This window comes from Melospiza georgiana, chromosome 19, assembly GCF_028018845.1.
Source record: "Melospiza georgiana isolate bMelGeo1 chromosome 19, bMelGeo1.pri, whole genome shotgun sequence".
Classification (NCBI taxonomy): domain Eukaryota; kingdom Metazoa; phylum Chordata; class Aves; order Passeriformes; family Passerellidae; genus Melospiza; species Melospiza georgiana.
This window is the reverse complement of record NC_080448.1, coordinates 8393662-8421224: the sequence shown is the minus strand read 5'-3', so window position 1 is coordinate 8421224 and position 27563 is coordinate 8393662. Positions and strand designations below refer to the sequence as shown.

Sequence of the window (27563 nt, the reverse complement as noted above, 5' to 3'; positions counted from 1 at the left end):
GATAATATTTCCAATAAAGTCTCTGCTTTGCTGTTTTTTGCAGCATTGGGGTCTCACCCAAACTTTCTGAGTGCCTCTGTGCTTCAGAGATTACTGCAAGGTGTGGAAATCCATTTTTCCTGACTCATTTACTCAAATTTTGAGTCAATTTTTCAAATTTACTCAAGTCAAATTTACTCAAATTGTCTCAAATCGACCCTTCCTGCCTAATTTACTCCAAGCATCCCCACTTTGGTGCTTTAACTACAAGATGGCACGTGAAAAAAAAGAGATATTTCAGTCACAAAATCCTTCCCAAATGCTGCATCACTCAAATGACTTCTCTGCAAAGAAAATAAAAATAAACATTGGTACCCAGCCTAGAACTTGCAGGGCACTTGAGAACTGATGGAAATAGAAAGAGATATTTGAAATTGATAAGAAATTGGTGGAGATTCTCCCAACTCAGAGGATGCAGGAGCAGCCATGGAATAACAAAAGGTGAGGAGGGGTTTAGGGACTCTTTAACCAGGGCAGAACTTTATTTAAACACTCTCATTTACACAACAGCTGCAAGTTTGCTTCCCCCACCCCTCCCTGGGGACAAACCTGGAGATCAGAATCAGCACCTAAATAAAGGAAATAAATCCCAGGATTATTTACTAAGCGATTTGGGTGGTGACACACGGAATAATTTGATTTTTTTGCTGTTGTTTTGAGCACCCCAGCGCTGCAGCTGCTTCTGTGGACACCAGGGGTGGTGCATAGTTCAGAAAAAGGCCAAAAATGCCAGAAAAAAGGAGAAATCACAGTCGTGGTCTGAAGTTATTGCAGTGTAGATTTAACAGAAGCCTCAGAGAATGGGAATGAAGCATCAGGTTTGTGTTTTCCTCCTCATGGCAAGAATTAAACCTGGCTTAAAAGCAGCTCCAGTTGAGCTTTGTGTTTGGGATCTCAGGAGCTGCAAGAGATTTCCAAATGACACAGAAAAAGTTTCCAAGTTCTGTTTAAGAGGTTGTTTTTTGTGGGGTGAGCTCCTCTTTTTCACCCCAATCTGAATTTTAGTGATTTTTAGTGACACAAAAAGCCATTCAAGGTGCTGAAGGGGTCACTGAAGAGCAGAAGGTTGATGTTTCATGGAAATAAAGTGCATTTTTCTGCTCCTTCTAAAAAGCAACCTCAAATTATATGAATTTATTTCTTTATTTATTTATTTTCCCCAGGATTGTCAAAAAAGCAACCAAAATTCATCCCACTGATGGAAGTGACCAGGAGAGAGAGAGATACTTGTGGAGCAACTCTTTCATGGTCTCTTTCCTCTCCCCTTTTTTGTTCCACATTCTGCAGTTTTTAATACAAATATTTCCTCCTATTCCTGAAATATTTTCAATTTCTGCCCCCCACACAGTAAAATCAGCACTTTGTGCACCACTCAAGGCTACCAGGTGTTCTGAGAGAGCATTTAAATGAAGAAATGGCATCTTTTAAATAATTTTTTTTAACAAAGCAGATTAAGATGATTTCTCAAGTTTGCAAATCACAACTTCTCCTCTCCAGGTTATCCAAACTCCAACAGCATTTTTGCCTTTTTACTGCAAGATGGTGGAACTAAAAGGTGCTAAAATGAATATTTTGAGATCATTTTCACTCACACACGAGCTCATGCACAGTTGGGACATTAGATTTGAAATCTATTTACAATTTTACATATTTTACAATATATAATTCATCTTTACAGCTACAGAATAAGTTCAGACTAACATTGGTATTTTTTTTTTTCTGCTGGAACTTGGCTTCAAGTTAAACTGATTATTAAAAACAATTAAGTGCATGCTTAGAAGGGAACTTTCAGGAGAGATGTCAATGGACTAGTGTTGCTTAAAAATTACACCAGTTTGTGTAGAAAATCGAAATTCAGTTCAAAAAACCCACCAAAGCCTAATAGAAACCTACTGGACTAAAATAAATACAATTCATTCCACTTAACCAAAAAAAAAAAAAAAAAAACCAAACCAAAAAAACAACAAACCCCAAAGCAAAAGTACCTTTAAAAATGTACTGATTTAAGCTCTTTAAGATTTAAATTTCCTTTCCTTCCCAGCTAGCTGAGGAGAATTATCCTGCATAGACCTGAGGCTGCAGGGGTGGGGGCAGCTTGTCATTCTCCACATTTTCAGAGTCAATGGCTGCTAAGGCTTGGCTTTTTGCTTTGATTTCTAAGGGATATTTCTCCACAATCTCCTCCACCTCCTTGGTGATGCCATCAGTCCAATCAATGAGGTCTTTCTCCAATTTCTTGGCTTCACTGACAATTCTTTCCTGTCTCTCATTCAACTGAGAGAGGAGGTCTAAGCTTTTGCACATCTGCTTCACCCCCAGGCACACATCTGGGGAGAAGCTGTCAGATTCCTGCTTTTTTGGGGAGGTCTGGCCACTCATGAAACGATCAAAATCTTCCTGGCTCAGGTTTAGGGACTGAGCATCCAGTTTTTCAATGAAGGCCACAGCACAGCACTGCAAACAAAGCACAGAGAGCATCACTGCAAGAATCACCACACACTGAAATGTTTTACACTCAGAAAATGTTTTACAAAGGAAGGGGGAAAGGGGTGGGAAAGGGGTGGGAAAGGGGTGGGAAAGGGGTGGGAAAGGGGTGGGAAAGGGGTGGGAAAGGGGTGGGAAAGGGGTGGGAAAGGGGTGGGAAAGGGGTGGGAAAGGGGTGGGAAAGGGGTGGGAAAGGGGTGGGAAAGGGGTGGGAAAGGGGTGGGAAAGGGGTGGGAAAGGGGTGGGAAAGGGGTGGGAAAGGGGTGGGAAAGGGGTGGGAAAGGGGTGGGAAAGGGGTGGGAAAGGGGTGGGAAAGGGGTGGGAAAGGGGTGGGAAAGGGGTGGGAAAGGGGTGGGAAAGGGGTGGGAAAGGGGTGGGAAAGGGGTGGGAAAGGGGTGGGAAAGGGGTGGGAAAGGGGTGGGAAAGGGGTGGGAAAGGGGTGGGAAAGGGGTGGGAAAGGGGTGGGAAAGGGGTGGGAAAGGGGTGGGAAAGGGGTGGGAAAGGGGTGGGAAAGGGGTGGGAAAGGGGTGGGAAAGGGGTGGGAAAGGGGTGGGAAAGGGGTGGGAAAGGGGTGGGAAAGGGGTGGGAAAGGGGTGGGAAAGGGGTGGGAAAGGGGTGGGAAAGGGGTGGGAAAGGGGTGGGAAAGGGGTGGGAAAGGGGTGGGAAAGGGGTGGGAAAGGGGTGGGAAAGGGGTGGGAAAGGGGTGGGAAAGGGGTGGGAAAGGGGTGGGAAAGGGGTGGGAAAGGGGTGGGAAAGGGGTGGGAAAGGGGTGGGAAAGGGGTGGGAAAGGGGTGGGAAAGGGGTGGGAAAGGGGTGGGAAAGGGGTGGGAAAGGGGTGGGAAAGGGGTGGGAAAGGGGTGGGAAAGGGGTGGGAAAGGGGTGGGAAAGGGGTGGGAAAGGGGTGGGAAAGGGGTGGGAAAGGGGTGGGAAAGGGGTGGGAAAGGGGTGGGAAAGGGGTGGGAAAGGGGTGGGAAAGGGGTGGGAAAGGGGTGGGAAAGGGGTGGGAAAGGGGTGGGAAAGGGGTGGGAAAGGGGTGGGAAAGGGGTGGGAAAGGGGTGGGAAAGGGGTGGGAAAGGGGTGGGAAAGGGGTGGGAAAGGGGTGGGAAAGGGGTGGGAAAGGGGTGGGAAAGGGGTGGGAAAGGGGTGGGAAAGGGGTGGGAAAGGGGTGGGAAAGGGGTGGGAAAGGGGTGGGAAAGGGGTGGGAAAGGGGTGGGAAAGGGGTGGGAAAGGGGTGGGAAAGGGGTGGGAAAGGGGTGGGAAAGGGGTGGGAAAGGGGTGGGAAAGGGGTGGGAAAGGGGTGGGAAAGGGGTGGGAAAGGGGTGGGAAAGGGGTGGGAAAGGGGTGGGAAAGGGGTGGGAAAGGGGTGAATATACAATATAATACAGAAAATGTTTTCTACATTTACAGAAAATGTTACAACATTTACCATTCCCTTCCCTCTTCTTACACCAGCAACTAATTGTTGGTGGAATTTACGTTTACACACTGGAATTTACATCTACACACTGGAATTTCTGTTTATGAACTGGAATTTAGGTTTACACATTGGAATTTCTATTTACAAATTGGAATTCAGGCTTACACACTGGAATTTATATTCATGAACTGGAATTCAGGTTTACACACTGGAATTCAGCTTTACACACTGGAATGCAGCTTTATGAATTGGAATTTAATTTACGAATTGGAGCTTAGCTTTACGAATGTGAATTTATATTTATGAATTTGAATTTATGCCCTTTGCTGGCAACTCCTACCTCCAGCTAAAAGCCCAACCTTGCTGTCCAAGCCCCCCTTCCCTGGTGCACTCACCAGGTTGGTGAAATAATATCCATCCTCCCCAGTCATCAGCCTGCTGGGGTTGCAGAAGCGAGTGATGTACTGGATGTTGGACTGCAGCCGTGGGGGGTTCCCCTTGAGCACGATGTAAATCAGGGTGGGCAGGAAATCATCAGCAGAGGCTGGCTCATTTTTGGTGATTTTGATGGCATTGAAGATGTGCTTGCTGCACTTGGTGATGCAGGCCAGCTTGTCCCGAGGGACACGCTTGGAGTCCATCTCGATGATGTCTGGGAGGGGGAAAAAAAATCCTGGAATTATTTAAATTGTAATGATCAGGCAATGAACAAGCAGGATTTGCTGGGTGATATTCAGGGAAATAAAGTGCATTTTTCTGCTCCAGATCATTCTAAAAAGCAAGCTCAAATTATATGAATTAATTAAAAGTTATATGTATTAATTTTAAAATATGCGAGCTTATTTAAAACTGGGGGATTTCACTCCAAAAAAACTGGGGGATTTCACTCCAAAAAAAACTGGGGGGTTTCACTCCAAAAAAAACTGGGGGGTTTCACTCCAAAAAAAACTGGGGGGTTTCACTCCAAAAAAAACTGGGGGGTTTCACTCCAAAAAACTGGGGGATTTCACCCCAAAAAACTGGGGGATTTCACCCCAAAGAAAACTGAGGGATTTCACTCCAAAAAAACCTGAGGGGTTTCACTCCAAACAACCTGGGGGGTTTCACTCCAAAAAAACCTGGGGGATTTCACCCCAAAAAAACTGGGGGATTTCACCCCAAAAAACTGGGGGATTTCACCCCAAAAAAACTGGGGGATTTCACCCCAAAAAAACTGGGGGATTTCACCCCAAAAAACTGGGGGATTTCACCCCAAAAAAACTGGGGGATTTCACCCCAAAAAAACTGGGGGATTTCACTCAAAACTACATGAATTTACTTAAAACTACGTGAATTTACTTACAATTCTTAATTTAAATTATAACAATTTATTTTGAAATTATATTAATTTATTTTAAATTATATGATTTTTTAAAAATTAATTTATTGCATCATTTATTGCATTTATTGCATCATTTCTGTCTGTGGGGAAGTGTTTTAAGTAGATCAGTTAATTCCAAGCACTTCAGTGTGGAAATTATCCCTGCTCCACAGCTGAAATTCCAAACTCCTGCACATTTAACAGACCCACCTTTGTGATCACAGCAAAAACCATCTCAATAAGCAAGAGAGGTGAGATTGAAAGCTGTAAATACAGAATTGATCACTCACAAACCTGTGATTGCCTTTACAACCATGTCAGAGACCTCTGGGATCTCCTCACTGACAGGAACACAGAGCATCTGGGGAGTCACCCAGTGCAGAGCCCTGCAACAGGAGAGAAAGGAGTTGAGGGTTAAGGAGTGAAGGTAAAAAGGAGAAAAAAGGGTTAAAAAACTCTCAGTGCCACTGACAGGCAGGGGTTTGAAACCTGAACTCAGGGCAAAGGAATGCTTTGTGTCACTGAGCCATTATTCCAGCCACAAACCAGGTTATTCCACTGATGTCATTTATTTTCACAGAAAGCACTTCCTTTTTTTAAAAATTATTTTTGGCAGTGATTTAATAAGAGCAAATGTTCCCAGTGTAGTGGTTGTCATTATCCCACCTATTCATTCTTTCTGTATTTTAAATAAAAAGCTTTGAACCCTTAACAGGCCATTTTTCTGTGCACAGCACAAAGTTTTTAACATGGTTGATTCAGAGCTCATTTAGAGAATTAGGAATTAATTAATTTTCCTTTCAAGCCCTACCTGATCCTCTTTTGGACAGCAAGGTCTTTCTTCTCATCATCAGTTGTCTCAGGGCAAAAAACATATTTATACTGGCGAGTCATGATGTATTTCTCAACCTCATCCATTGCCTTCTCCACTTTTTCAGGGGGCACTGAAAGGAACAAATCCCACACATTAAATATTCCAGGGCTCTTTGCAAGGTTTAATCCCAATATCAGCAAATTAAGATTACTCATTCCAGGCAACCTGAGTTCATAAATGGATATAATACATCCATTATAATATATATAAAAAAATAAGAAATATATGTGTGCATATATATATATATATAGTAAGAATTATAATACATATATATTATTAGAAATTTAATAAAATATAATACAATAAAGATAATAAATAAAAAAAATAAATTTAAAAATAAATAAAAAAAGGGAAGGGAAAAGGGAAAAGGGAAAAGGGAAAAGGGAAAAGGGAAAAGGGAAAAGGGAAAAGGGAAAAGGGAAAAGGGAAAAGGGAAAAGGGAAAAGGGAAAAGGGAAAAGGGAAAAGGGAAAAGGGAAAAGGGAAAAGGGAAAAGCATTTCTGAAGCTTTTCTTGCACTGAAAATTCAATTTAGTTTTACATCATTGCTCTTGGAAGAGGAAGGTGAAAGAAGCTGGTACCTTTCCAACGTGTCTGCAGCCTGTCTGCCACATTTTGGTAAAAGTCCTGGGCACACTCAGATTGTTCCTCAATGCTCAAATCCTGCAGGGGAACAGAACAGGGAGTAAGTGTGAAGGGCTGGCAGCAAACCTCGTGTTTTGGTTTGGTTTAAGGCAATTGACCAGCTGCAGTAACAGTCTGAGAATGCAGAGGTGTCAGCAGAGGTGTTTAGAGTGGCTCAGTTTTAGTTACAAACAGGAGAAGCCAACACTGGCTCTTTAATGTGTGAAAAATAAATGGATATTAGCACAGGTGCAATGGCTTTTTCCTCTGGGAGCTCTGACAGAATAACTCAGACTAAACAAAATGTTTGTCCCTATTTAACCCCTGATTTTTAAAAAAGATATTTTATAATCTATAAAACCCTCAATAACAAAAATTATTTGAAATAACATCTCTACAGCACATTTCTGATGATAAAGTTACTGTTAAATATATTTACAGTGGTATTTGTGAAGCTACACTGGCCTTTGCTAACTGAGCACCAGAAGAACATTAAATTAATTTAATTAAGGTAATTTTCATCATTAAATTAAACCAAACATGAAAAAAAGTGAGGGAACAATTTGATTTCTGAATTCTCTAAGGCCAAAAACCAGACATTTTCCTGTGCACAGGTGTCAGCTCTTGCTGAAACTGGATTTTAGGCCAGGTTTATGTGTAGTAAAAAAATCCCAAGTTTTGCGAAGGCTGAAGTAGGAAATGAGAACTCAAATATAAACCCACTCTGTTCTCACAAACTCTGTGCTCAGAATAAACAGATCAAAAAAAAAAGGAAATAAAAGTTCAAGAAGAATTTAAAACAGAGGGAATTTAAGATTCCATGAGAACTCAGGAGATAATTTGGAACTAAACAGCAAAGGGAGAAGAAGAGGGGAATAAAAATCCGTGCTGAATTCTGACTGATTCCAACCATAGGTGGCACCACAGACTAATATTTTAAGAATATTGATTTTTATAAAATGGAAAATGAAGGTAACACTTATTTAATATTAAAAACAAGCAGCACAGTGAAGGATATAAAAGGAGAGGGAGATGCTGAATTATCTTTAGAAGTTTTTAGGCTTAATTTGTGTCACCCCTGAAGTGTCCCAGGCCAGGCTGGGGTTTGGAGCCACCTGGCACTGTGGAAGGTGTCCCTGCTCAGATCATCTTTAATTCCTTTCAACCCAAACCACCCTGTGAGGTCTAAAACCTCACCAGGTGATATCTTAGATCATTTCCACAATCATATCAATGCAGAATATGGCTGAACAGACCCATTTATGTGGGATTTAGTCAGGACTCATTTATCTGGGCTGCTCTGGGGTTAGCAGCATCCTTTGGTCCCACACTACCAAGAAAAGGCACCCAGATCTTATTTTGATTAATCTGAAGGCTCCTGACCCATTCCAGAAAATCCAAACTTGTTGTGGTGTGTCTTAAGCTTCCGAGTCCCTTCCCCAGGTGTGCCAATACCCCCCTCTCCCTTCCCCCTTGCTGAGTGAGTCCTGTCCATCAGGACTCACTGATTGCACATGGGGACCTGTTCATGGAGAAAGGACAGTGAAAGGTCAGGAGAGGCTGCCTGGAGCCAAATCTGGGCCATTCCCTGCAGACTGTGCCACTGGGACTCACCCAGCCTTGTTCCTGCTCTGGGAAATCCTTCACCCAGGTCCCTGCCTGAGCTCCAGTTGTGCTGGCTGAGTGTGCCAGGAGCAGCCAGGTCTGTGTGAGGGGCCTTTCAAGGAGCCATCCCTGTCCCTCTGCCCTGGGTTTGTGGCCATGTGGCAGAAGGGCAAGGCTGGATATTCAGGATTTGTCCGGGAAATCACTCCTAATGCTGAGAGGCTTGGTAGCATCTGCACTCCCAGTTCTAATGGAAATAGATGGCAGAAGTTGGTTTTAGGAATTGTTTTCCTATCTACACATCATTCCTGGCTCTCTGAGGTCAGAAATCCCCAGCATTTCTGCTGCACTCAGAGTTTGCCACTGAGAGATGTGAGAGGCAAAGATTCCCTGTGGCTGAGGGAAGGTGAGGGGATGGATGGGCTTGTTCCCAGCTGCCCTGGCTTTGCACCTTTGGCTGCAATCAGAGCACAATCACACTCCCAGGTCACCATGGGATAAACCAGACCCTGCCCAGAGCAGAGGGATCCCTGAATGTCTCACCCTCTCTAAAGGTCTCTGAGCAAGCTCTCAGCACCCCCATGTGCCAAGGACACTCACGGCTCCCTTGGCAAACCCAGCAGCATTTCCTCAGCTGTGGCAGCTCTGCCCTTCCCTGTGGGACATTCAGGGAACTCCTAGAGGCTCTGGCACAGATTTGCACCCAGGGTGGTCAAGTTCAAAGGATGCCCCTCAGGCCTGGGGGGTCATTGGCCTGTCTGGGTGTCCCTCGTCCCCTGAGACCCTGCCCCTCTCACCTGGTTGGTGCTCACCTGTCCCCTCCCCTTCCCCTGTCCCCGAGCTTAAAAAGGTGATCAGACCATGCGGCCGGAGTTCTGTTGGAGCAGTTGCTCACGTTCAGACCTCTGTAACCATGGAATAAACCTCTGGACATTAAACCCTCCAGCAGAATCCTCTCCTTTTCTCTTCACCATTGCCTGAAGCTATTCCTCCTGAGGTAAATGGGGTTCCTAACAAGCCTGGACTTGTTCAGTGTCCAGCTGCAACCTCCAGCAAGCCAAGGTGTCTCTGGGGTGACACACCACAGCTGCTGCCTTTGGCCCAGCAGCGAGGGTCAGAGAATCACAGAATCACAGAAATTCTAGGCTGGAAGAGACCTGTAAGATCATCAAGTCCAACCCATGTGCTAACACTTCAACTAGATGACATCAAGTGCCACACCCAGTCTTTTTTTAAACTCTTCGAGGGATGATGACTCCACCCAGGCACAATCTAACTGGTAATATTGGGATTCATATCCCAATCCAAACTGCTGGAAGTAGCGCAGCATTTCCTCCCTCTCCCAAATTTCCCCATTTTATTGAGACAAGACCATTGAGAGCTCACCCTTTTATGGCTCATGGTGTCCAAGAAGAGTTTGCATTGCTTGTAGATGTCCTGGCCAGGTTTCTGGTAGGTCCTGATGAAGTCGATGAACTCCTTGGACACTCTGTCTGTCTCGAGGCTGGCCTGCCTGTGGATGGCAGGGCTGGGAGCCTTGGCCTCCTGCAGCTCTGCTGCCAAAATTCAGGGCACAGAGATCAGCTTTGTTACACTGATGGGTAAGGTCAGAAAGATTTTATCATCTCGAGTGACTTTTTATGTTAATTATATTAATTTACTATATTAAATTCTACTGTATTCTATATTAAATTCTATATTTTTTACCTTTTTTTACACTGATGGATACTTGCAGAAAGATTCTATAATTTCCAGTCACTTTTAATATTAATTATATTAATTAATAAATTAAATTATTAAAATTAATTATATTATTAAATAAATATATTTATATATTAAATTAATATTATTATATTAATGTAGCATATTAAATTCTATTACATTCTATAGTAAATTCTATATTTTTAGTTTTTTACACTGATGGATAAATGCAGAAATATTTTATCATTTCCCGTCACTTTTTATATTAGTTATATAATTTAATATAGTAAATTAATATAATTATATTAATTTACTATATTAAATTCTACTGTATTCTACATTAAATTCTATATTTTTTACCTTTTTTTACACTGATGGATACTTGCAGAAAGGTTTTATCATTTCCAGTCACTTCTTATATTAATTATATTAATTAATATATTAAATTAATACATTAAATTATTATAATTTATTATATTATTAAATATAAAATATTGATATAATAAATTAATATAATTATATTAATTTCATCTATTAAATTCTACTGTATTCTATATCAAATTCTACATTTTTTACCTTTTTTACACTGATGGGATACTTGCAGAAAGGTTTTATCATTTCCAGTCACTTTTTATATTAATTATATTAATATATTAAATTATTATAATTAATTATATTATTAAATAAATATAATATATTGGTATATTAAATTAATATAATTATATTAATTTAACATACTAAATTCTATTACATTCTATAGTAAATTCTATATTTTTAGTTATTTACACTGATGAATAAGTTCAGAAAGGTTTTATCATTTCCAGTCACTTTTTATATTAGTTATATAATTGAATATAGTAAATTAATATAATTATATTAATTTACTATTAAATTCTACTGTATTCTATATTAAATTCTATGTTTTTTACCTTTTTTTACACTGATGGATACTTGCAGAAAGGTTTTATCATTTTCAGTCACTTTTTATATTAATTATATGAATATATTAAATTATTATAATTAATTCTATTATTAGGTAAATATAATATATTGATATATTAAATTAATATAATTATATTAATTTAACATATTAAACTCTATTACATTCTATAGTAAATTCTATATTTTTAGTTTTTTACACTGATGGATAAATGCAGAAAGGTTTTATCATTTCCTGTCACTTTTTATATTAGTTATTTAATATAGTAAAATAATATCATTCTATTAATTTATTATATTAAATTCTACTGTATTCTATATTAAATTCTATATTTTTTACAGTTTTTTTGTAAACTGATGGATAACTGCAGAATGGTTTTATAATTTCCAGTCACTTTAAATATTAATTATATTAATATATTACATTAAGATATTAAAATAATATCATTAATTATATTAATTTAATATATTAAAGTCAATATTTTTCAGTTTTTTACACTGACGGATAACTGCAGAAAAGTTTTATAATTTCCAGTCACTTTAAATATTAATTATATTAATTTAATATATTAAATATATTAAATTCTATTATATTCTATATTAAATTCAATATTTTTTACAAATTTTTTACAGGTTTTTGACACTGATTGATAATTGCAGAAAGGCTTTATCATTTCCAGTCACTTTTTTTAAAAATTTTTTTTTTCAGCTGTGCAAATTGGTCATTTGTAGTTGTGTAAATGTAAATTGTAAAGGAGGAATTGTGTAAATTGTATTTCTCAAGGTTTGCCAGGGAAATGCTGGATGTAATAATAAGAATAAGAATAAAAATATATAATGATTCTAAAAACAATAATAACAATAATGACAATAACGACACATAATTATACATAATAATAATGATACATAATAATAATGATACATAATAATGATAATAATGATAATAATGATAATAATGATAATAATGATAATAATGGTAATAATGATAATAATGATAATAATGATAATAATGATAATAATGATAATAATGATAATAATGATAATAATAATAATACTGCTTTTTTCCACAAAATAATCTGATTTTCCAAGTTGCAAGCTCACTGTGCTGCTGCAGTACCTTCACCCACCTTTCAGCTTGCCAGCCAGCGCTGTTGGAAATGGAGGGATTGAACAGAGGTGGTGGAAATGAACGTGGTGAGAGGCAAGCAGAGAGACAGAAAACATGAAAATATTCATGGTCAGCACCAGACAAACAGGGCTTTAACCTGAAACCACCTCACATGCACAGAAATGCTGCTTCCAACCAGCATGCACCATCCAAAGGGAAAAGAAAGAAATGGGATTGATGTGTTGAGGTTGGTGTGATTTGGATTTGAGGGAGCTCAGTGGGGTTTTTCGGTTGTTCTGTGTTTCTGAAGAGTTCAAGCACTACAGAAAATCCAAAGTTGTGTCACCCAGGGAGCTCCAAACTCCTCTGAGCAGAGCCCACAGCTCAGCACAGGGAGTGACCTGGGCACCTCTGGTATTTCAGTGCCCAGAACAGGAGAGGTTGTGCAAATATTGAAATTATGCAAATATTGAAATTCCAGCTGCAGCAACTGAGATAGAGAGTGCAAACCCAGCTCCTTTTCCAGCTACTCAGGGACATTTCCAGAGGGGATTTCTTTCCATTGCCTTTACAATTCACTCCATGCACCCCAAACCCTCCACAGGATTCCAGCTGAAGGGTGGCCATTAATTAAATTTGTCTTTAGAGAAGCACAAAGCTTATTTGGAAATAATAAACCAAGAAAAGGGCAGAATTATCAGCTATTTCTTCCATGATTAATCACTGATCTCATTTCACAGCACAACTGAAGGCTTATTTACTGACTTCAACAATGAATTCACTCTTTTATAAAAATAATGAGCCTCATTTTACTGTATGACCTTAAGGAATGTGAATATTATTTTTTCAGTCACAAATTCAAACTAGATTGCTGTTTAGTGACTAGAGAGATGTAGTCAACTGAGGCAGATTAATATTAAGTATTAAAAAGTGAATGTTAATTAGAATGAACTGTCTTTTAGTGAGTTACACCAAGAATTATTGTAGTTGCAGATTCTCTAATCTCTGAGCTGAAATCCTGTTTTAAGGAAAATTAATCTGTACTGATTATCAAGTGCTGCAGGAATAAATGAACTTCCAGCAATAAAATATCCTCAGGTTTGTCCTGTGTCCTCAGAGAATTCAATCCAACTAAAAAGAAGCTGATCACAGCCAAGAAATTCCAACAAGTTAAAGAGAGGAAAATGCCAAAATGCCAGGAGCAAGCATGGGAAGAGTGAAGGAAGGATCAGCTTCACAAAAATAAACATAATTAATATTTCACTCTTTCTAGAGGAAAACCACTTGTCACAGCAGACCAGGAGCACTCCAGGATTCACTATGGTTGTGCCATGGAGTCCAAGCATGGATGTGGGACAGGGATTGTCCCCAACTCTGTCACACACAGCCCTTCATCACCTTCCTGGAATCATTAATAAACATTGCACATTTCTTTAGCCAGCAGAACGAGCCAGGATTGCAAACAATTCATGGAGGAGGAGCTCTAGAAGCTGTTTGGTGTCCTTTTGGTTTAAGTGAAATCAGTGTCTCCTCTTGATGGGAAATTTTCTTCTTGGTTTATATAACAAATATCTGGAGATGTTTTGAGAATGCCAAAGTTCTTGAAGTGGTATCAACTCATAATAATCAGATTTGTAACAGCAACCTGATTTTTTTAAAAATAAAAACACAAAGCAGCAAAAGATCCAGCTAATTCTTACAAAATTCTTGTTTTGTTGATCCTAATCCTGAAGTGGAGCTCAGAGAAGCTTCAGCTTTACATTTGTGGCTCCCTTCTTAAAAGCAAAGGATTGGTTTAGAGATTCAACACCACCTCAGGATGCTGGACTTGATTTTTTTGCCATCTTCATGTTGAAGAGCACAAGTTACAACTGGCACAACCCTAGTTTGTGTTTAGCAAAGCCCAACTAAGAGCCAAGCTTACTAAAACCAGGCAGACAGCTCTCCCAGGCTGTGCTGCATTACCTTCAGAAGGGGAAGCCAGTTCCCAGGAGGGAGTAAAAATCTCCTTCAAATCCCTGAGAATGTTATCAGCATTCCTCTCCCTCCCCAGCTGTCCTTGCTTAGGGGTTTTCTCTTCAGCTGCTGAAATAAAAAGGCCAAAGCAAGCAGGGCACCAAGAGCAGGAGCATGGCAGGACAGGTGGTGAAGGGATAAAAAAAAAAGAAAATATGGAAAGTGAGAAAAATGAACATTAAAAACTAAAAAGGTTTAATGCAGGTGAATGAATGCCTTGTGTAGCAGCTGCTGTCATGCACCAGGACAACTCTAACCAGAAAAATGCTGAATTTCAAATAAAGAAAATGCATTGTCTCTAAGGTTAAGACAGATTAATGTTGCTTTTTCTTCTGGAATTCCTCCTCCAGAGCCCAGCATCTCCCAGCTTCTGCCTGTGTGAGCTTTGCTATGCCAAGCCAGCAGTGCCATTCATCACTCCTGCTTGTAAACACATTCTGGAGAGCAAACACCCAACCTGCTATTGCCAGCCCACACAAACACTGCCAGCCTCACTTTTATGTGCAGCTCAGGGCACCCTGCTCACACATCCCATTTTTCCTGCCAAGCTGAGGCACCCTGGCAGCACCAGCTGACATTTCTCTCACTGTGAGTGTGATATTTCTGTCACACTCACACACAGCAGGTTGGGGTGACTGACAGGCAGCACCTTCTCTGCTGCTCTCTCTCTCTCCAGGAGGAATTCCCCTTGCAGCCCTAAATCCTGGTGTGACACCATGGCTGAGTCAGGAATTCCTCTGGAATGTGTGCCAGAGGAACAGGGAAACTTCCTCTCAGCAGTGCAGTGCCAGCACCAGGAACACATTTCTGCTGTTCAGTGGGAAAATCACACAGAAACACAGGTTTAGCTCTATTTGACAGATTGTTTGCCATCACTCACATTTTTCTGTGTTTTCAGTAGCAATCACTCTCCAGAAGCATCACTATTCCAACTTTTAAAAGTCAAAGCACAGAGCATTAATCTGCCTTTTAGAACAACACATCTGCCAAAAACTTTTCACTTTAAAACGCACAGAAGCATGAAAAGCAGAGTTACCCTTCTTAGCTCCTGCTCTGGAGGAAGCAGTGAAGAACTTCTTCACAGTAGTGACCTTTCTTGTTTTCTCATTGGTTTTCTTCTCCTCAAACTTGGAGAAGGTCAGGGACTGTGCCCCCTGGCTGCTCTGGCTGCTGGCATAGGCTTCCTCCTCCTCACGCTGGAGCCTGCAGGTGGGAAAACACAGGTCTGGTGTCATGTTTTATGAAAAATTCCTTTGTTGGAATGTTTTCTCCTGAGAAGCTTCAGAAGCAAAATGTAAACAATGATTATCTGCTGCTGTGGAATGCAATAGGTGAATCTTTGATTGGTCTCATGTCGTTGTTTTTTAATTAATGGACAATCACAGTCCAGCTGTCTTGGACTCTCTGGTCAGTCACAAGATTTTATTATCATTCCTCTCCTTCCTTTCTAACCTTCTGATGAAACCCTTTCTCTTTCTTTAGTATAGTTTTAATATGTAATTTTTCTTTTAATATAAAATATATCATAAAATAATAAACCAGCCTTCTGAACATGGAGTCAACATTCTCATCTCTTCCCTCCACCTGGGACCCCTGTGAACCACCACAGTCTGGTTTAAGGGCTTAGAACCAAGGCAAAGGAGCTGATTTCCTGTGCAATCATTAATTACTCATTTTACATTTTAATTCTTCCCCTTGCCTATCTCCCTTCACTACAGGACACCCCCATTTCCATGCTGCAGAGGTAGAAGTGAGGGAAGCTCAGGGTTAAATAGAGAGATGCAAAGAGAGATGACTGAGGTTTAAGCATGGTCACCTTCCCCTGATGTCACACGCTGAGTTACCCAAAGGCACAGGAAATTTCCAGCAGGAAATTCATCCAGCAGCAGATTTATTCAGCAGATTCATTTCCAGCAGCAGATTCATTCCCTTCTGCCCTGCCTCACACTGAGTTTCCCAACCTGTTGCCTCAGGCAGTCCTTCCCCATCTGACAAAAGCAAAATACCTTGTCCCAATCTCAGAAATATTTTGGGAAATAGATCATTGTTGTCACAATCTGCTTTGGTGATAAATATCTGCTTGAATGGATGAGGCAAAGTTTGAAAGAGCAAGTTTTTAATCTAAAGCAGGGGAGGGTAAACTCACCAACCCTGCACCCTTTTTTCCTCCTGAGCAGGAGGATTCAAATTGGTCACAGGATGCTGAGAGCTGAGGAATTGTCTTTAAACATCCCTCCAGCTCAGGGTGGACCATCAATAGTCTGGGATCTGCAATCTCTTGAGGCAGGAATTGTATTTTATCAGTGCTGACAAACCTGTGCTCACTGCAACAAACAATCACAGCTTATCTGTGCCTTCAGCATCTCCCAGCTACTCATTAAAGAATTCCTTGAACACTCCACTTTGCTTTAGAGATGATCCAAGAGTGACAGCATAAATATCTGCCCTAATAATAAAGTTGTTATTAACTGTGCAAGACATTTATGGCAGAGGAAAACAATGACATGACCTCTGTGAAAACACACCTTCCATTTTCAGGGTCAAGCATTTATCACATGAGGAAAACTAGACTGGCTTGCAGAAAATAAGTGATTGGACAATTAAAAAAAAGCTTTGATGTTCTTGGGCTTAAGCCTGTAGTTGAAAAGAATGACTACAGAGAAGGCTAAAATCAGTTTTTAACCATCAGCTGGAGTGTAAAACCATGGTGCTGGAAAGAAATAATTGCCATCTCCAGAGGGTATTGAATCAAAATTGTCTAACTGCTGATAGAAATACAGACTTGCATATGCAAATTAGGTCAAAGTATTCATGGGCAGGTTGGGCTCTGTTTAGATTTGTTCCCTCTCAGATTTTCTTTTCAAACCTCTTACACCAGAATGTCCTGAACATCCATCTTTGCATGAAAAGGAAGGAAAGGCCAAATTGGGGAATTTGTGATGAACCTGAGCCAGAAACAGGACCAGGAAAGAGAAGGCAGGAACAGAATTTGGAAGAGTAACCCTGAAGAAAGAAAACATCCATCTTTGCATCAAAAGGAAGGAAAGGTCAGATTGGGGGATTTGTGATGAACCTGAGCAAACAGGGCTGGGAAAGAGGAGGCAGGAACGGGATTTGGAGGAGTGACCCTGAAGGAAGAAAAGAAGGTTCTTTACCGCTCTGCCAGCTCCCAATCCTCTTGGATCTGCTTCTGCCTGGCCTTGTGGTATTCCTCCCTCCAGCACTTGGAGCAGAAGCCCTGCCAGGCAGGGTTGCCATAGTACCCACAGCCCTTCTTGCACAGCAGCTCCGACTGATCCACGTGGATCCCCCTGCGCTCCGACTTCAGGTTCATCTTCCTCCTGAGGGAGAGGAGAAGGGTTAAAATCACAAACCTGGCAGCAGCCTGCAGGAAATCATTGCTTCTGAGGGTTTGCCTTCAGAAAGGAGTCACCTGCTTGAATTATTGAACAGCTCCATAGCAACGGAATGAGGGGAGGGAGGGCACGGTTACATAACCAGGAGCCCCAAAGCCAGGGGACAAAGGGACATCTTGTAGGGCTGGGACCCTCACACAGCTCCAGAAAATGGTACAGGGAACTAGTGACAGTCCCACAGCCAGGGGACAAAGGCCCCAGACACACTTTGAAGGGCTGTGACCCTCACACAGGTCCAAAAAAAATGGCCCAGGGCAGCAGTGACAGTCCCACAGCCAGGGGACAAATTGCCAATGCACGTTTGCAGTGACAGTCCCACAGCCAGGGGACAAATTGCCAATGCACACCTTTGCAGTGACAGCCCCACAGCCAGGGGACAAATTGCCAACGCACACCTTTGCAGTGACAGTCCCACAGCCAGGGGACAAATTGCCAATGCACGTTTGCAGTGACAGTCCCACAGCCAGGGGACAAAGCCCCAGGCTCTGCTCTCACCAGCACCTTGCTTTCAGAGCCAATACACAAAGCAATGGGGAAATAAAAAGAAATAAAGTTGCAAAAAGCAGCAAAGGGAGCAGACACAATGCACTGTGTGAATGAATGAACAGAATGCATTCTGCCTGCACAGAGCCACTCTGGTGAGGCTTCAGGGACCCTAAAGGGCCCTTGGGGAATCACAGCTGACCCCATTTCCCCAGGCTCTGCCAGGGTTAAACTGCCTCCTGCACACACAACAGCCCTGGGGGTTTATCTTTAGTGACTGCAACAAAAAAGCAATGTTAAGGTGTGCATGTTCAAGTATTGATATTTATTTTTCACTATTGGCAAACAGGGAAATGGCAGAATTGGCACAGCAAGGTTTTGTCCAGTAAATGCAGCCCCTTTTCCTTCCTGCCATGTATGGAAAGCAAGAGGAAAAAGGGATTTTCTTAAACTGAAGAACATCAGTCAATGACTCAGAGTTTTCTTCTGTTCCCCTGAAATTCCACCCCCAAACTCTTCTCTGGATCATCCAGCAAAGGATGGAATATGCACAAATGTCACTGAGAGTTCTCTACTCCAGGGAATTCCAGCTCTTTTCTTCCAAGCTCAGTTATCCCCTTAAAAAGACTGATTATGTTTAACATTTCCCATTAATGTAATCAAGTTATTTTGAGCTAAGTAACAGGAAACACACAATTTTCTCTGAGGGGGGAACAAATTCAATATTCCATCTTATCTACGTAAGGATTAAGATTTCTCCCACTTTTCTATTTTTGAAAGAAATAATGAGTTGCTAAAAATAACCTAAAAATAGTTTCATTGTAGAGATGTGCATATTAAGGGAATCAATTTCTTAATGACATCATTTATAGCTACGTGTTCTCATTTTTATAGATGGGAGAGCAGCTGAATAATTTCTTTTTTTTTCCCACTGAAAAGCCTGACAGACAACATTGTGCTGCTGCAGAGCAAAATGGAAAAGAAATTAAATATTTGAGAGTTTTACTTCATTCCCATAGACAGAAATAACTGAGAAACATAAATATTTTGCTTTCACAAAAATTTTTTGGTTTCATTTGCTGATTTCTCAAGGAAGGTTTGTGTGGGAGCTCCTGGCTGCCAACACCTCAGAGGTCAGAAATGAAATTTTCAGTGTGTGTCAGCTGCACAGCCTGGGCAGGAATTGCATTTTGGCAGCATTGGCACACTCAGGCCATTCCCAGAGCATCACTCGTGTCCTTGAGCAACAATTCTGAAAAGAAAGGGGAAGGAAAAGCCTGAAACTCTTCACTGATTCAGTTTCAAGAGCACTTCCTAAAAGCAGAAGCTGCAGCAGCATTTTGGTCAGAGACCTCAATTGCAGGTGGCTGTCCTAGAAAAAAATGCTGCAAATATTCATCAAATGTTTAATTGTTTAATTGCCATTGATGTGAAGCTGATCAATGCTTTCACTGGAAACCACAACAAAGAAAAACATTCTCATACCACAAACTTCCCAGAAATGCTACAGGGATCTGTGTCAGGGAATAAAACCCTGTAAAATCCTGTCACCCACCAGAACAGAGTCACAACCCCAGAACTGCAGCAATCCCAAGAATTCAGGTGTCTGTTCTTATTCAAAAGCACAACTCTGAAACTGCAATAACTATAATATAGTTACAACTCTGGAACTGCAATAATTCCAAGAATTGAGGTGTCTGTTCTTATTCAAAAGCACAACTCTGGAACTGTAATAACTACAATTACAACTTACAGTTACAACTCTGAAACTGCAGCAATCCCCAGAACTCAGGTGTCCTTTATTCAGTAAAATCCTGTCACCCACCAGAACAGAGTCACAACCCCAGAACTGCAATAATCCAAGAATTCAGGTGTCTGTTCTTATTTAAAAGCACAACTCTGGAACTGCAATAACTATAATATAGTTACAACTCTGGAACTGCAATAATTCCAAGAATTCAGGTGTCTGTTCTTATTCAAAGCCCCGTATTCTAGATTTAATTTGAAAATTAAAGGACAAATCAAACACCTGACTCTGCTTCTGTCCCATACCTGAAAGCACAGCATGGCTCTGCCACCAGAGGGGCACCAAAATCCTCTCTGTGCCCACATTAAATGAAAAATGGATCCTGTTCAGTGGCCAGGGAGCTGCAGGCACAGCCCTGCCCTCCCTGAGTGTGTGCAGGGCCACCAGCCCAGCCTGGGGACAAAGGAGTCACCCTGAGCACAGCAAGGAGGCACATGCTGCACACAGAGCTGACACTTCACACAGGAAAAGTCCTTGCAAACAAACCAAAAAACAAAAAAAAAGTTTCTCAGCTGATTTCTGCAGGTCAGCATTAACATTGTAATGAGGAAACAACTCAGGGTTTGAGAAAATGAATGTGAAAAAAAGATCAAATTATTTTTGGCAAGTAACTTAATGCCAAATCTTACATAATAATAATTAAATATTTTTTAATTAAAAAAGTTTAAATTATAATAGATAGTATTAAATATACCTAATATATAATAGATAATATATAACTATATAATAAAATATATATTAGATTCTATCATAATATATTATACAGTAACATTATTATGTATTAATATTGCAATGTATTATATACATTATATAATCATAATTATTTATTATGTTATGTATAATATTAAAATATTGCATAATGATTGTTTCTATTTATAACATATTATTAATAATATTTATGCCATACATAGTATTCTTACAACATAAGATTATATAACAATCTTATGTTATAAGAATACTATATGTTGCATAAATACTATTAATATAATAATATTTTATATTATAATATATAATATATATAATATAACATAAGATATACCAATATTTTATATTATCACTATAGTTCTAATAATATAATTATATTTTATAATATATACTACATAATATATAACATACAATATATAACATATATTATATAGTTATATAATAATATAAAATATTATGTAATGATAAAATTCTATTATGAACGAATAATTATATAATTATAATATACTATATACATAAATAATAGATTTTTATATATTTAAAATTATAATCTTACATAATAAAAAGGTTTTGTTGGAACTGTAGAGTGTCCAAAATGTTTTTCTCCCCCTTTCTCTGTTCCTTTCCCTCCACTCCCCAAGGTGACCATTGCTTACCCACAATCAGCTCCTCTGTTTGCACACTCACACCACACATTCTGCAGGGTCACATCTCTTATTTTCACTCATGGCCTGTTCAAAGCTGACTTCAAACATAATTGAAAGGAAAAAACCAAATTTGTTGTTTTTCTGGAGCTGGAGAGCAGCAAACTCCAAACACCTTTACACCACCTGCCCACTGAGAAATCAGAAAAACATAAGGAAGGTAACAATTTCCCACATTAAAATGAAAAAAAAACTAATCCAGAATTTATCCACAATAAAATACCAGAAGATCACAAATAACATTAACAAGTAAAAGCTGGAGAGAGGCTTTGCACCAAACACCCTCCTTGCATCTCCTGGATCCCAGTTACAGCACTTCAGGAGGCAGCACACCAACAATTTAATATCATTTAAAATCTCTTCGTGTGAATTCACCAGGGAAGGCAGGAATGACACCTCAAACACCACAGGACAGAATAAAAAACTTGTCTTGAGCATTTCTGTGCCAGGACTGAACCTCATCACTCTTGAATATCTGTGTTAATCAGCAACACCCCTTCCAAGAGTTCACAAAAACAATGGGCTCTCAGACTTGGTTATTGATTTATAAAATGCCTTTACTTAATGTTACTTATTTGCAAGTAAATCTTCTGGTTTTCCCTTCTCCAGTGAAATGGGAAAATGGGAATCACCCAACTCTTTTTTGGGATTTTTAAAGTGCAGCTCACACACTGTGGGTGCTCCTGAGGGATGGATTTGGGATAATCCCAGCCTGGAAAGGTCCCACTGCTGGCTGGGGACACCAAAATGCTCCCTGTCCTGCTGCCACAAGAATTCCCAGTTGGGAATGTCCAGATTATTCTTTATTTTCCCAAATTCTACTGAAATCAGAAGGAAATGAGGCCTCAGATTCCCATTAAATCAGATCTGCCTGCAGGGCTGCACATCAAAGCTCTCCAGCGACAGATCAGAGCTGCTCCAGATTTTTCAGAGCACCTCACAGCAGTTTTGTCATGATGAAAAAAAAAACAAAACAAACCACCAAATCACTGTGGTTTCATTCAAAATTAGCTTTCTATTGACTTGAATGCAATTTATCCTGAAACTTTCAAATACATCTTCCTATAACATTTCTTTTTGCTCTACCCACACTTACAGAATTTTGTTTTCTTTTTATTCACCCATTTACAGCAAACACCTTCTAAGAAGGGCAATACCAACTAATTCAAAATTAGCTTTTTATTGGCTTGAATGCAATTTATCCTTTTTATTGGCTTAAATGCAATTTAGCTTTCAAATACATCTTCCTATCAACATTTTTTTTTTGCTGTACCCACACTTTGAGATTTTTTTTCCTTTTTTTTTTTTTTGACCTGTTTTGAGCAAACACCTTTAAGAAGGGCAATACCAACTTCACTTTCCCTGTCACACCTCTGGGGCAACACAGACAGAGTTAAGGCACAGCAAACACCAATTTTGTTCCAAGGCCATTTTTGCCAGTGATCCATGAAGGGGACTGAAGGAGCAGCAATCATTCCTCCAGGACCTTTTGCAGCTCAAAATAATAAATTCTCATTTTCACACAGACCGAGCTACAAAATAACCAGAAATATCCAAATTAAATGTATTAAATCAGGTGTCAGTCACAGCATCCTCAGCTTCTATGGGTGGGGAAAAAAGGCTCCTCCAACCCGAATTAAATCCAATTTAAAGAAAACATGAAAGACTAAACTCGTGTAACACCTTCTTTTCAGCAAGGAACACAAGGAATCCTCCCAGCACAAGCACTGCAGACACAGCTCTGGGTGAAAGATGCTTCAGGAGCAGCAGGGATTTACCACTCCAACACCCCCAGCCTGTTTTTCTGGTTCTTTTCCACCTCCCTGCCTTGCCAGGGATGGAGCAAAGTGATCTGAAGCTTTATTAGCAGTGCAGATTGTCAGGAGATCTCAGCTGGGTCATAAACTATTTATTAGGGCTGGATTGCTGAGGTCACCTTTGGAGAGCTGGCTGGAAAAGCTCAAATTCAAAGCTGAGCAGAAAGGGTCTTGCTTAATCAATCAATAAACACCTTCAGTAAGAGCTAATTGCAATCAATTTATAATTATTACAAGCTGTGAAGAACAGTTTTTAAGTAACTCCACAAACTAGCACTGGAAATTAAAGGAGGAGCTTTAATTCTATAATTGAAGTTCTATAAATGAGTTTCAGCATTGGTAACAACTTAATTAAATGTATCTAAAACCAGCAAACACAGACTGGGAACAGGCAGCTTTGCTTTGGGTTGTGGCTGTTTTGGGTTTTTTTGTTGTTGTTGGTCTGGTTTTTTATTCCCTCCCTAAAATTAAGTTTTAAAATTAAAAAAAAAAATCTTGGCACAAGCATCAGCAACAACCTACAGCAGTCTTTTCATTGGGCTGAATTAAATGAGATTCAGCTCTTCAAAAGTCACCCCAGCCCTTCATGAACAACCTGAATTCCTCTCATTCAAAAACATCAAAGTGCCCCAAAGAATGCCCACAATGAACTCACTGCAACTCCCTGGCATTAATGGCCATTCCCAGAAATGGAATTTTAAAGCAGAAAAAAAATAAGAAAAGCAGGGAGGCTCCAAACACACAATTCTTACAGGAACTGCTGCTGGGTCACATTTTACTGGTGCCTGAATACTCCATCTTAATTCAGAACAAGCCAACTTTAATCACTAAAAATAGATTTAGAAGGTAGGTTAGAAAGTGCATCAAAACTGAGGGGAGGAAGCAGTCAAGGTGTATTTTGTATTTTGCCAATGGAAAAGTGCCCTCAAAATGGATTTATTGCAAAGAATCACTGACTCAAACACCCCAAAATTCTGCAGAGCAGCAACCCAAGTGTTGAAAGAGTCGTGATTCAGGTGGAACCCCAAACACTCAGGCATGTAATTAGCAGCAGGGTAATTAACCATGAGCTAATTTCCTCCCAAGGAGAGGGTGGGGCAGGATGAGCTCAGGCTGGAGAACAGAAAACACAAAAGCCATTGGACAAGCAGGGGATTGGGCAAGAGATCTGGGTGTTATCTCTGCAGTGCTCACACTTTCCATGTGCATCTCCCTTGCAATTACAGCTGGAGGATAAACAGTGCAGGAAAAACAGTCCCAAGGAAAGAAACAGTGATGAGCACCCACTTCAAACAAACCACGGAGCTGCTCCTGGCATTGGGAGGGAAACTGCAGCCACTGATGGAACCTCCACACTCCTGCTGGCCACAAGGCTGCAGCTCTGCATTTCCTCAGCTTGGAGTTGTGATTTTCCCTTCAAATGTCAGCCCGGGCCCGGGGGCACAGGTTTGGGTTGTGACATCAGTGACCAACCAGGCTGTGCCTCACCACCTCCATGTGACCCACAGCTGGGCTTTGAAGAGATCACAGGAAACATCAAAAACTCTTTGTGCTGCTCCGCTGGGAGTTCAGGTCACAGGGAAGAGAATATCTGCTTAAACTGCTAAAATCCCCTCAGCAACAGGCTCCTACACACTATTTCCTGCCAACCACACTCACCTGGACACAGATGGAAAACCTAAAAAAAAGTTTTTCTCTGCCTAAAACCTCAGAGAAAAACTTCAAAATGTTTTATAAACTTCACACCTGACTTGTTACAAGTGGCATCTTAACAGGATTTCACCAACAAGACTTCTAGGCCTAGTTTTAGATCACAAGTGGTTAATTATAAGGAAAAAAAAAAAGCCCCAAGTGTAATTGGGGATTACACAGCAAGAAAAAAAGGAGCTGAGAAAGGCTGTTCTAGCTTAAATAACACCACAGAACAAAATTAAATACCAGAATCATGGACTGTCTTCAAGCTTGTAATCTGTTTGTTGTGTAAAGCAGTCTCAGGAATTGCTATAATTGGCTTTATATCCTATTCTCCCTTTCTACTGGGTGTTGTTCTGGGCTTTTTCCTGGTCAGCAAAACATTCCAGTGAGCTACAATTCTCTTCCTAATCCTCCCTGCTGCAAAAACCACTTGTGTAACCGTGTCCAGAAGGGCAGCACATCCAATTCCTGAGTTTCCCTGCTCCTGGAAAACACCTCACCCTTCTCTGCTGCTCTGGTTTGCCCATTGGTCTCACAAAAGTGTTGGGGAACTGGAAAACCAAAGGCAGCTCAGTGCAGCTCCCAAAGTCCTGGTGTGAGGAACCAAAAGTAGTTTCAAATGAGCCCAAACAACAAAATATGGCAAGTCAATCATGGATTTAAATCACAATTTCCACAATGCTTTTCACCTAAATTGTTCAAGTGCTGCTACTCCCAGCACGGGCCCCACTCAGCCAAACAAAAACCAATTTAATTTTGCCTGTAAAACCTTCTCAGCAGCCCATCCCAGCAGATTTCAGACAGCACTGAGCCACCCCTGAGAGAATTCCTTTGGAAATTCAAGCACATCATTCATCTCCGAGGATCTCACACCCTGCCTGAGCCACTCCCTGCTTCAAGGGAACAACCTGAGCTCCACAGCAGCGACAAACACCCACAAAATCATCCAAAATGCAATGCTCAGCATCTTAAGTGCTCTCCAGACTTCACCTGGCTTCACTTTAAAGGACTTTGATCCTCAGCTGTGCAGTGAGAAGCCAGGCAGGGACAATACTTACAGGAAAAAAGCCAAAACCTCATTGATCCGCAAGGAACTCATCAGAGGAACAGGCTGGGGTGGGGGACTGTTGGTAAAGCTACCAGTGACACCTGCACCCTGTTAGCTACAGGCACAGAGCCACGGAATTAATTAAATACAGAGATAACAAAAATTAGCTTTAGGAGCTGCACATGGAGGAGGGCAAACACCCACAGCAGCACCGCTCAGCACCTTAAAAATGCTCTGAACTTCCCCCGGCTGGAGTTTAAAGGACTTTAATCCTCAGCCGGGCAGAGGCAATACTTACAAAAAAAAAGCCAAAAACTCCTTGATCCACAAGGAGCTCATGAGGAAAACAGGCTGGGGGGGCATGGTGGCAAAGCTGTCAGCGCCACCTGCATCCCGGTAACACCGGCACAGCCCCACAGAACGAACATTTACAGGTACATCTCATAAAAATCACTTTTAGGAGGAGGAAGGCGGGTTGCCAAGTTCCCGCATATCCCGGTGTTTGTTTATCCCGGTGTTTATCCCGATCGCCGCCGCCCTGTGGGGCCCAGGGTCCCCTCGCCCAGGCCCAAGGCGGCAGCGGGGCCGGTGTGAAGCCCCTCAGGAGGCAGACACCGAGCCCCGACCCTCGGTTCCAGCTATAACCGGGGGGACGCGGCCGCCCCCGCTATCCCCGACCCCGCCGGGCCCTCACCCCGCGGCTCTCACCGGCTGCCCCGGGCGGCGGGGCCGGCCCGGCCGCTCCGCTGCGCTGCTGCCGCCGCCGCAGCCCCTCACGGCCCCGGCGCTGTTCGGGCCCTCCCTCAGCCCCTCCGGCCCTCCCTCGGCTCCGGCGGAAGGGCGGGCGGCACCTCCGGGGCGGGACCGAGCCCGGAAGGAAGCGGGGCCGGGCCGGGCTGTGCTGGGCGGAGCGGCGGCCGCGGGGCTGAGGGGCGGCGGGTGCCGTGAGGGTGAGCGGGGCTGGCACAGGGCCGGGCGCTGTGAGGGTGAGCGGGGCTGGCACACGGCCGGGCCGGGCTGGCACACGGCTGGGTTGCTGCTGTGACCGCACCCACAGCCCCTCTCCTCTGTTTTTTGCTATGGAGCTCTCCCAGCTGGTGAATTCCCGCCCCGCAGCCTCCCTTCCTTCTCCAGAGCCCGCTGCAGCTCCGCAGGGCTCCAGGGCCCGGCCCTGGCCCCACATGAGCATCCCAGAGCTGCCTTGGGGAAATATCAAAATACAAAATACCCGCTGCTATTTCAAACTCCTCTTTGCGTGCTCAGTACCAGTGTTGTGTCCTGGCTTCTATCTCTTTTTCTTTTATTTTTTTTTTCTCTTTTTTCAGCACGGACATCCCACTGTGAGACAGGGAGCACTTCAGCCGGACAGATGGACAGAAGGAAATTACTTCAGACCAAGGGGAAATCCTTCTGAACGGAGGCAGAAAGGTTCTTTTTGAGCACTGCAGAAACAGGAGCAGCTGCTGTGCTGTGTCACAGGGATGGGTGGGGACGGAAGGATGGATCAGTCATTGCAATGATCCATCCCAGCCGGTCTCTCAGCACACGCTGCAGCAGTGCCTCTGCTTAGGAAATTATAATAAACATTTAAATGCCATTAAAACAACCCAGGACAGAGATTCCTGGCTTAATTTTCATTTGCAGTTAGGCAAAGGACACTCAAATCCCCGGGAAGGTGAGGAAAAACACAGCAGTGGCTGCAGACTAGATGAGCCAGAATTC

General features: G+C 41.7%; 1 protein-coding gene across 3 annotated transcripts; it reads right to left on the bottom strand.

Moving 5' to 3' along the window:
* Positions 1–491: 491 nt before the first annotated feature.
* RABGEF1 (RAB guanine nucleotide exchange factor 1) lies at positions 492–26612 on the bottom strand. Of its 3 annotated transcripts, XM_058037745.1 has the most exons (10): positions 26550–26612; positions 17322–17507; positions 15203–15369; positions 12170–12190; positions 9789–9955; positions 6755–6836; positions 6112–6244; positions 5595–5686; positions 4336–4592; positions 492–2493 (listed from the first exon to the last, which is right to left on the bottom strand). In XM_058037745.1, exons 2-10 carry the CDS (start codon positions 17498–17500, stop codon positions 2095–2097), a joined length of 1497 nt encoding a protein of 498 aa, XP_057893728.1. In that variant the 5' UTR covers positions 17501–17507; positions 26550–26612; the 3' UTR covers positions 492–2094. The 3 variants fall into 3 exon arrangements, with proteins under 3 accessions (XP_057893728.1, XP_057893729.1, XP_057893730.1); XM_058037746.1 differs by lacking the exon at positions 12170–12190 and having other exon boundaries at positions 9789–9958; XM_058037747.1 differs by lacking the exon at positions 12170–12190.
* Positions 26613–27563: the final 951 nt, after the last annotated feature.

Bases quoted from the DNA above. Each gene is read 5' to 3' on its own strand.
- RABGEF1 (XM_058037745.1), bottom strand. From the start codon at position 17,500: ATGAACCTGAAGTCGGAGCGCAGGGGGATCCACGTGGATCAGTCGGAG. The intron at 9,956-12,169 runs GTGGGTGAAGGT...TTTTGGCAGCAG, and splicing joins GCTGGCTGGCAAGCTGAAAG to AGCTGCAGGAGGCCAAGGCT. The intron at 2,494-4,335 runs GTGAGTGCACCA...CTTTGTTTGCAG, and splicing joins GATATTATTTCACCAACCTG to TGCTGTGCTGTGGCCTTCAT.